Raw genomic sequence first — 10,115 nt, forward strand, 5'->3', positions numbered from 1 at the left:
CCCTCTCCAGTCTCCATCTCTGGCCCCTAGGACTGAAATTCTACAGGAACAGTACTTTGGGGACTTCAGCCCCCAAAGGGGGGGACCATGAAAGGGCAGGAGGCCTTGTTTGTACTGTTTCTTTCTTTCCCCTCCCCCCTCTCCAAAGGAGTACTGGACAATGCCAGTAAGTGCTCAGGAGCTCAGTGCTACCTTGATTCATCAGAATGTGCTAGTGGGCATAACTTTATTTAGGCTGGCCCCATGAGTGGACCACGTGCAGACTATTTTTCCTGCTTAGGGCTCTGTTTCCTGCCCTCTGGGACTTCATCTGAATTCCCACAAACCCCAGGACTGGCCCATGCAATCGATTTCCCTGACTCCTGTCTCCGAAGTTAGGAAACACCAAGCAGGACAACAGGGCCAGCCTCACCATGAGTTCAAGGGCAGCTGATAGCCCTTCCCCCTCTCTCTATACTACTGGGTGTCTGGGTTCTATGGGGTACAATGGACTCACACTGTCTGTTCTGAAGAGGAGGCTCTGTCTTCAGCCATAGAGACTTTCTCTGAGGCATGCTTTGGCAAACCTGTTCCACTCAGAGCCAGGATGACCATTGACTGTCCCTATAGCATACCTTGGCCCACTCAAATCTCTTGTAGCAGAGAGATGGTGCTAGAATCAGTCTGCACTTCAGAAGGGGACCTACAGGTAGGGCATGGAAGGATCCAGATATCTTCCAGCTACTTAGCGGTTTAGCAAGAAGGACAAATGCATCTCCATCAGGAGAAAGCAAAGAGAAAAACTGCCCGAGAACATAGAAGGGTCAGTCCAGGGGAAGTTTAGTGAGCAAGAGAAGGATGGGCCAATTTATGGATCAGCCTCCTCCTCCTTATCATCCTCCTCTTCTTCCTCCTTTCCTCCTCTTCCTCTGCCTGTCCCTCCCCCTCCTCCTTCATCGTTTTGCTGGAGCTCTGATGCAACAGCAGGGACTTCCTGTTCCTCTGCCAGCTCTTCAAGCTGCTGTTGTGCTAGGAGTTGGCCCACCAGCTGCTCCAGGGCCTCCAAGCTCAGCCTCTGCAGACGTTCCTCGTGCTCTTGCCTCAAAAACCCCAGCACCGTCTTTGCATCCTTTGGCCCAAAATGTTTGTCTAGGACCTGGCCCAGCTGGAGCCACAGGGGCTGGGTTTGATGGGTCTTGTCCAGTGCTACATCCTCTTGAGGCCGCATGATGACGTTGATGGAGGCATTGGGCCCAATGCTGTAATCTGAGAGGTATTTGTCATCAGCCAGGAGCTGGCCTCGGAACAGCAGGTGCTGCTGCTCCTCGGGTACCTGCAAGTGCTGAGAAACCAGCTTCTTCAGTGTGGCCACACTTTCTTTTCCAGATACCTTCAGGCTGCATCTTCGGCCCAAGAGCAGCTTGACCGTGAGGAACATTGGGGCCAGAGAAGAATCAGGAGGGATCCATGCTCTGAGAGTTGCCCTGAAGGTATGGGGCCCGACAGGTGACCCTGTCACTGCTCCTAGTAGGGCAAGGGCCCAGCCCACATGGGCAGCCACTAGCTAATGCACAGTGATGTCATAATGCTACAGGAGGGCTCATTTCCCGAGCGGAACTTTAGGGACAGCAGAGAGGCATTGTGGACATGAAGCATCCTTCCTTCATGAGAAAAGAGGGAGAAGGGCAGGGTTGGGGGAGGGGGAACGACCAGGAAAGAAAATGCAGACCTAGGAGAAAGGAGAGCTGGAACAGAGAAAGCGAACAGGGAAAGGCTCTACCACAACAGCATGGCCGCTGATTCTTTCAGCACATGCCTTGGGTACTTTCTTGCTCTCTTAGTGTCAGCCAGAGAAACCATGGAGCCCCAGGAACACAACAGCAGAAAGCTAGGGCAGAGTCACTAAAGGTGTCTGTCTTGTATCCATAGCTTCAACTTAGTCCACACATCCTACAAGATACATTGATGATGCCTTTCTTGTGGGAGGGAAATGTGTATGCTCATTTAATCCTATAGCAAGAGGCACATAGCTGTGTCTTTATGGTGGCCCGCCTCACCTCCTAAAACATCTCAGTATCTTCCTCATGTCAGGTAGGCTCTGAGCAGACTCTGGGGTCAGAAGTACACAAGGAACAGGATGTTTTCTGGGCATTTGTGTGTTGCATTTGGCAAGTTTCACTGTAACACATTGTTGATCTTGGCCCAAACCCTTGGCAGATGTTGTCACAAGCCCAAGAGGATGGTACTTTCTTGATTGAGAAGCAAGTATCTCTAGAAAAGAGCCAACATCCTTAAGAGGTAAGCTGACTGCACCAGAGGCTTCCTTTCCTTCATCCTTCCTTCCTCCATCCCTGCCTGACTTCTTTTCCTTTCCCACCACCCTGACCCTACAGAGGATGACAATGTTGACAATAACCACAGCTTTCCTGAACCTGCCATCCACAGCACCCAACTCCAACCCTCTCCCAAAGTTGTTCAACCTCCACTCCTGACTCCTCAGCATCTAACAGCAGCTGAAAGAAATGTCCATGGGTGCATGGACTGTAACTATACCTATTCTCCCATGGGTGCGTGGACTGTCACTATACTTATTCTCCTGTGGGTGCGTGGACTGTCACTATACCTATTCTCCTGTGGGTACGTGGACTGTCACTATACCTATTCTCCTGTGGGTGCGTGGACTGTCACTATACCTATTCTCCTGTGGGTGCGTGGACTGTCACTATACCTATTCTCCCATGGATGCATGGACTGTCACTATACCTATCCTCCCACGGGTGCGTGGACTATCACTATACATATTCTCCTGTGGGTGCATGGACTGTCACTATACCCATTCCCCCATGGGTGTGTGGACTGTCACTGTATCTATTCTCCCATGGGTGCATGGACTGTCACTATACCCATTCTCCGACTCCTGTATGCTTACTCTTGGCAGATGGCCCAGACTGTGGTCCACAGCACTCACTGGTAGTAATCTCAGCCACTGAGCCTTGTGTTATTCCTCCTGTTCCCGAAAATTCCCCCAGAGTTCAGTTCTCCCTGGCCCCCACGGGCCTGGGTGATGCAGGCTCTTAGGTGATACAGACTCTCTCCTTCCCACAGTCACTGCTCTGGACTCACTTCATCTCAGTCCAGCTACCACCTTAGACCCACTCAGTCCATGGCCAAAGGATGGCCCTAAAGTTACGACGAGTCCTGGAAGCTTAATCCCTTTGCTTTTGGAATAAAAGCAAGCCTTCCTGGCATGGGCCTTTGTTTATCACCCCAGTCTCATCGCAACCCCCAGTTTTCACCCTTCACTCCAGACAGATGAACCTGTCTTTGTTTCTTCTTGCTTTCCCATTTGAACTCTGCCAATTCATCCTGCAAACCCTGCTTGCCTTAAAAATTACCTCCTCCATGAAACCTTCTCTGCTTTCCTCAGTCTTGGACAAAAGTAATCTTACATCCCTCTGTGCAGCCATTTTTCCAGTGATTAGTATACTCGGCATATACCCAGCCCTCTCTCTGGTGCTCAATAGCAGGGCCTGAGACTCATCCACTGTGATATTCATGCCTACAGTACCCTGAGTATTATACACAGACAGCCTTGAACACACATTTGTTAGTAGAAGAGATCCAATTTAGACACATAAGCCATGCAGGATCCAAGTACATAAGCTGTGGAAAGACATAAACCTGACTGCAGCCTCTCCTTCACCCTCCCCCTTCCCCTAGAGAGATGAAAATCCAAAATTATATAGAACATAAACCAGAAAGTGATATCAGGCTTTACCAAAGGCTCTTTTATAACACTTATTTAAATAGCCAGTTCCCTTGGTGGATGTAAAATAAATCTAAATTTGCAAATGTACACACAGTGTGGGCGGGGCTGTGGGCTCCATGATGGACAGGCAGACATCTGCACAGACGAGGGGAGGACGAGTAAGGTTCTGAAGGGCCATTTAAGAACCCTCAGTCCCTTGAAAGGAAGACCCCCATGATGAACCAATCATTGGATAGACAGAACTAACTAATCTACAAAGGCTTTCTGGAGGGCAAGATCTGAGTAAACTTTACAGGGCACAGAGGAAGGTGAGGTGCAGTCTGTCCTGGGCTCAGGGCTTCTGGAGGATTCAAGAAGCTGGGAGCACGGAGGCTAGGAGCACGGAGGAGGAAGATAACGTCAGCCGTCTGCCTCTAGCCCCTCCTCTGAAGGTCCATTTATCCAGGCTTGAGCTGCCCCAGACATGAGAAGTCTCTGGAGATGGCCACTTGGGTCAGGCTCCCCAGACTGTAAGCACATGGAAGCCATAACACAGGCTCAGCTCTCCATAGCCCTTGACTATGTGTATGCAGGTGCACCTATGACAGAGACTTTGAAGCCATGAGAACAGTAACAACTGAATTAGAAATGTCTGTAACTTCTGAGAGAAATGGTCACTACTCAAGCCCTGGAGCCTCCAGCCCCCTCCCAAAGGGGACAGAAGAAGCATCTGTCTGGGTACTAGAATCCCATTTTGAGCTAGGAAATATTCCCTTCCCCTCACGTAATTGCTTGTCTTAATTACACAATTAACATGATAAAATGTAATTGTGTAATCAAAGCACACAATCAGACAATGATTGTCATAATTAGAGGGGAAGATCATCTGGAATGAGTGGGTTTTATGATTTGAGAAAGGAATGAATGTGTGCAGAGAACATGGACGGCCATGGGTTCTGATCTCTCTCTCGCAAACATTGCAAGAGCTATTGGCACCACTGAGGGACCAGTGAAATGTCTGAGGGGCAGATGGGCAGGGTGGGCGAGTTCTCCTGGAGCTCTGAGCATCCAGGTTTCTGAGCTCTTCCAGTGCTCCTGTGTGGGCTAACTAAACCTTGGTAATCATAAAATTAGACCTACCTGCTGTCCACCAGCTGGCCTGGGGCCTGCCTTTAATGGGTTAATCCTCAGATCTCAGTTTTCACCTGTAGACAGTAGGAGTATGATGACTTCCCAGCAGCCTTCTGAATCTGAGGTGTGAACCCACAGCATCTGACCCTCAGAGATATTCAATGTGGCATTCAACTTACAGATGGAACTGAGAGTTTCTATTGTCACTCGTGTAACAGTGAGAAAGACCCCACGGCATCTGGAAAGCGTGCCTGCAGTGACTCCCAGTATGTTCCTACCTGTATTGGTGGGTGGGCGGGGCAGTCTTCTGTAAGCTGGTCCTAGCTCAGAGGAGAAAATGAGGTGAGCAGGAAAGTTAGTGACATCTGAGGGGCTCCAGAGTGCAGGAAACTCACTGTTGCCTCCTCTCTGGTTCTGTATGAAAGCTTATCAGGGAAATAAGTTATGATCTCTGTCCACCTGACCATCATCACCACCACCACCCCATGAGTGCAATGAAGTGTTGTTATTTTACTTGAATGATGTCAGCTTGGCCTTGAAGGCAGTGCCAGGGATGAGGAAACAAGTGGAAGTCAAGGCAAGACCTAGAAACAGCCAGAAGCAAGAAGGAAGAAGACAGGTATAAAAAGCCAGCAGAGGAAATGTTTAGCCAGGGGAGACCCAGGGAGTGGTCCAGGGAGGGGCACCAGGGAAGGAGATAAAAAGAGGAAAGAAGGAGAGATGCAGGGGCAGGCAGAAGTAGTTCACATGAAGTACAAACACTAGGAGGGCTGCTCCTCTGAGAACACCATCCCCTCTCCTTAGAGTGGAAAAAGTTCATGGGAGAGATTGTCAGAGAAAGTGGGGTCCACCCTGGAAGCTATTTATCCCAGGGTAGAGCTGAGAGCGAGCGTACTGTCTTTGATTCCAGGCACTCCCTGACTCTTCAACTCAGGGAACCTTAGCACTCAGAAGCACATCTCAAATGCCGTGGTGTAAGGTCCAGAAGAGCCCAATGCTACCAAGTCTTCAACCCAGTGGCAAGGCCCACCCTCAGGCCTACACTGTGCTATCTTCTGTAGCTGTCTAGCTGTTACTAGGAGAGGTTCCTTGAGGCTGCTCTGCACTTCATGACCCTAGTTCTGTATAGGACAGGCAGCTTTTCAGGGGACTTTGTGAGCAAGAGAACCATGGCAGATCTTATGCGACTACAGGAGTCCAGAGGAGCGCAGATGGGAGAGCACAAGGAAAAGACAAGCTTCTGATGGCAATGAGCAGCCTGGTGTCTGTCCAGATCTCCATTCTCACACCTAACAACCTTAGTCCTGCCCCATGCTGCTGTTCCAGGGCTCCAGAGAAGTCAGAGGCCTGTCTGCAACCTGCTCGAGCAAACAGGTCCCAGAGCCAAACACAACTGTCACCTTGTGACATCGGCTGTGGCCACTAGATGTCACTGGTGACCTCCCTGGCCAGCCTTGGTGGCTATGGCCAGCCAAGCTGTTGTGAAGCCTGGGCACACAGGATTGGAACCTCAGTACAGAGCTTTATCTGACATGAGACCCCACCTCTCACAGACTGTCCAACCCTTGTCAGTCATGGTTAGGGTATAGTCACTAGTCACAAGGGCCCACACTGGGCCAGGAAGAAGAGGTCAGCCAGGCACAAATTTTGAGGGAACACATAAGCCTGATACTTCAGTACCTAAATTACTACCAGAGAAAGGAAGCCTCTACTAACAGCAGAAGGTGTGGGGTGGGAAAATCAGATGGCTTTTTGGGGAGGGGACTCAGGAAGAACTGAAGGAGTCATAGAGACAAGAACATCCTGGGTGATGGCCCAACCCAGACAAAGCTGTGTTGAAGAGTGTGGAGCCTGAATGGCTTAAATGAATGCTTCTCTACCACTAAGGTGACTGATCATTTGAAAACTGTCATCAGCCAGAGTGGCAGGAATTCCCTATCTTGAAGCTTTGATGAAATGTGACATAGTAAAATCAAGGATAAAGAAGATACCCATAGAACTAGAGGGGTGTCTTCCCACCCAAGATCCAGATCCAGGATCATAGATTCAGCAACTGGAGCTTGAGTTCATCTCTAGAATTTATAATTGGCCTAGATAAGAGCAACCCCAAGGGCTGGAGAGATGGCTCAGTGGTTAAGAGCACTGACTGCTCTTCCAGAGGTCCTGAGTTCAAATCCCAGAAACCACATGGTGGCTCACAACCATCTGTAATGAGATTTGATGCCCTCTTCTGGTGTGTCTGAAGACAGCTACAGTGTACTCATATAAATGAAATAAATAAATCTAAAAAAAAATTAAAAAAAAAAAAAAAGAGCAACCCCAAAAAGGTCTGGCAGTGAGCAGGTGGGCAGGGACTTGGATAGCCTGGCTAAACCGAGGCTGAGTTCCCAAGCTCATTAGCTACCTTATAGGATGGCAGCTGTCCATCAGTGTCAGGCTCAGCTGGGACGGGAACATCTACAGTTATAACCTGAGTTATAAACATCTACAGTTATAAAGCTGAATGGGAAAGGCAGACAAGGCAACCCTAGGTTCTTTCCTGCTAGTGTGTACCCGGGTGAGAAGGCTGAGTATCTCCAGGCTAGATGCCTCTGGGTCTGGACTGAGCTTGTGTGCTGAACATAGGGTTTTCGGCCCTGAAATCCACCCCCTAATCCCTGCTGGGTCAGGGCTAGGTTCTTGGTTTGACAGGGAGCCAGTGGCTCATAAATAATAGAAATTCCAGGCCTTGGCTGCTTCAGGTCACAGAATCTCCTGAGCTGTCCCAAACCACTATGTATCTTCCCACTTGACACCCTCTCCCCATCTCTCTGCAAGGGCATATGGAGTGAGCACAAAATTCAGGGCTATGTCTAGGGAGGCATTTCTTATAACAGTCCTAAGAATGCTGAGTTCTGACAACTCTCAGCAATAAAGAGAGCCAGCCTTAGTCCGTGAAGATGCTGAACTAGCAGGGAGCATGGAGATAGACAAGATGACCTCGACAATACAGAACCTTGAGGAGCAGACGAGTGGAATATAAGCAGGGATGCCAGATAAACAGTCCCTGCCCTTTTGTACAGAAGGGCCACAGAGAAGGTAAAGAGTAATGTGTGTTCACTGTGTGCTCTGATTATATGAAGAGGTGATGGGGTGGTCCTGATGCAGCCAAGACTGGGACCCTGAATTATACTATCACAGGTGGTTAGAGAAAAGGGAGAGATAAAACAGTAAGGGACTGGGGCCCCGGAAAGTGCCTTGCTAATTGTCAGCCTATTGGGGAAGGGTTTCCATAACCAGGACCCCCTGGAGAGAACGCCAACAGGAGAGAAGCTGGCCCTAAGCCCAAAGAAGTGAGTCAGGATGGCTGTAGGGAGTCACATGTGGAGAGTGGTCCCTAAGGCCCCAGCCAAGTTTCTGGGCCCCAGATGAAAAGTGAACCACTGGTTCCCCCTGGAGGGGAGTAGTCAGTCACCCTGTAAAAGTTTATTTTTATACATGTCTGATCTATTTCACATCCGCTCAGATATTTTGACACATATACAGGAAATGTAACTCTCCCCCATATGGCAGTGTTTGGTTGGCCAGACCTGAGGAAACTCAATAGGCTCGCAGAGGAGCAGAGGAGAAGAGCAGCTTCAGAGAGGAATGCCAGAGACCTGAGGCCCTGTGACCACCTCAGGCCAGGAGAAGAGGGACAGGGATCACAGGGAGGTCAATATGGAAATCCTTCTGCCTGAGAACAGAGCCAAGGACCCCAGGTCCTGAGGGTGGTTACAGTGGCTGCTTTCTTGGAAGGACGGACAGAGGATGGAGTGAGTCTCGCAGTAGGCAGCAAGAACAAGTGGAGGGATGAGGTGTGTGAGGCCTGAGACGAAGTCTCTGATACCAGCTAAGTGAGCTGAATAGTGTGTCTCACTCGGGGAGGAAGATGGACGGAAACAGGGCAATCATCAGCTTGATGCCTGTCTCCAGAGCACCAATGAATGGTGACTGCTTCCCTCAGTCCTATACACAGGCACCTATGAGCTGGGTCCTGAACTGATGCTTCAGTGGACCCTTAAATGTGTGAGTTCAGAGTGCTGTGGAATGGGGAGGGCCAGCACCTTCCTTCTTCCACGTGGGTCAGGTCTTTCCCAGTTCCTACAGGCTGAGCCCACTTCAGCCAGAGAGAAAAAGATGACGTGGCTCACTGTTTTAAGAGGGGATAGAATAGTTTGTTGACAGTGAGGCTTTTGTTATAGGCTTAAATTCACAAATATCACATTCCTGTTGGGTGCTATAGGAAGGCAGGCTGTTAGTCTCTTACTCTTAAGTTGTGATGGTGCTGACACTCCCAGGAGTGCCTCAGTGCTGGCATTGGATGCTAAGCATGGGCAGGGGCCTTGAAACAGTATCTTCTGGGAAGCATTGTCTTCACAGTGCAGTCTGAACTTCTGACTCTATCCTGTGAGCTCTGCCCATGTCCCTGTGGCTGTGGACACCACTGAGCTGGATTCATCTTGTTGCCTTGGTCAGGAACACTGCCCCTCCTGGATGGGGATGGGGGGTTACAGGCTGGTTCAGGATCTCAAGGTATGGAGTTCCTGCCTGAAGTGGAATGTGACAGCCAGAAGTTCCTAGGTCCTCCCTTCCTCCCCTTTCCTCTGGAAGTCAGTTCCTCAGTGGAGAAGGCTTCGCTTGGCCTCACCACCCCCTCCCCCCCCACCTCCCGTAAATCCTGGCGACACAACAGGAAGGCCCTTTAACTAGCACATAAAAGTGCTTTGGGCTTTCAAAGGCCCCTGCTCTGTGTTTACAGGGGGCCAAAGCTTTTTACAGGCCATTTCCAGTCCTCCTTCCCCTGACCCACTGATGCATCTCTAGGGCAGGGATAGTCACAGCCCACGGCACGTGACCATGGGGCACAGAAGGAGGAAGAGGCCTCTCCAGCCTGGAAGGCAATGAGGACCAAACACAAGCAGGTTGAACAATCACCCACCCTGTGGCCTGAGCAGCCTTCTCAGGAAGGGTCTCGGAAGGTCCCAGAAAACATCTCTGTGCTGGAAGTTAAGGTCCTGATGTGAGAAGCATGTCAGGCCATGTCACAGGTGGCCAGAGAGTCAAGCTGTCATTACTGGGACTTAATGGATCTTGGGCATCATTTTACAACCCCCGCCCCCCCCACAAAAAAACCTCATAGGTCTACTGAGCCCAGCTAGTTCAGAGACCTTTGGTAGGATCTTGGCACTAAGTGCAGAGAGGTTCTGATCCTGAGACAGAGAAAGAAGAAATCAGG

At 50.0% G+C, this 10,115-nt stretch overlaps 1 protein-coding gene across 1 annotated transcript; it reads right to left on the reverse strand.

Moving 5' to 3' along the window:
* Window positions 1–218: 218 nt before the first annotated feature.
* On the reverse strand, window positions 219–1,542 carry Ubl4b (ubiquitin like 4B). The gene has a single exon (XM_028757248.1). The coding sequence runs from the start codon at window positions 1,415–1,417 to the stop codon at window positions 848–850; it is 570 nt and encodes a 189-aa protein (XP_028613081.1). The 5' UTR covers window positions 1,418–1,542; the 3' UTR covers window positions 219–847.
* Window positions 1,543–10,115: the final 8,573 nt, after the last annotated feature.

This window comes from Grammomys surdaster, unplaced genomic scaffold (genome assembly GCF_004785775.1).
Source record: "Grammomys surdaster isolate TR1022 unplaced genomic scaffold, NIH_TR_1.0 126158, whole genome shotgun sequence".
In the NCBI taxonomy this organism is placed as follows: domain Eukaryota; kingdom Metazoa; phylum Chordata; class Mammalia; order Rodentia; family Muridae; genus Grammomys; species Grammomys surdaster.

What these genes read in the sequence shown, in the direction of transcription:
- Ubl4b (XM_028757248.1), bottom strand. Translation starts at nt 1,417, where the DNA reads ATGTTCCTCACGGTCAAGCTGCTCTTGGGCCGAAGATGCAGCCTGAAG.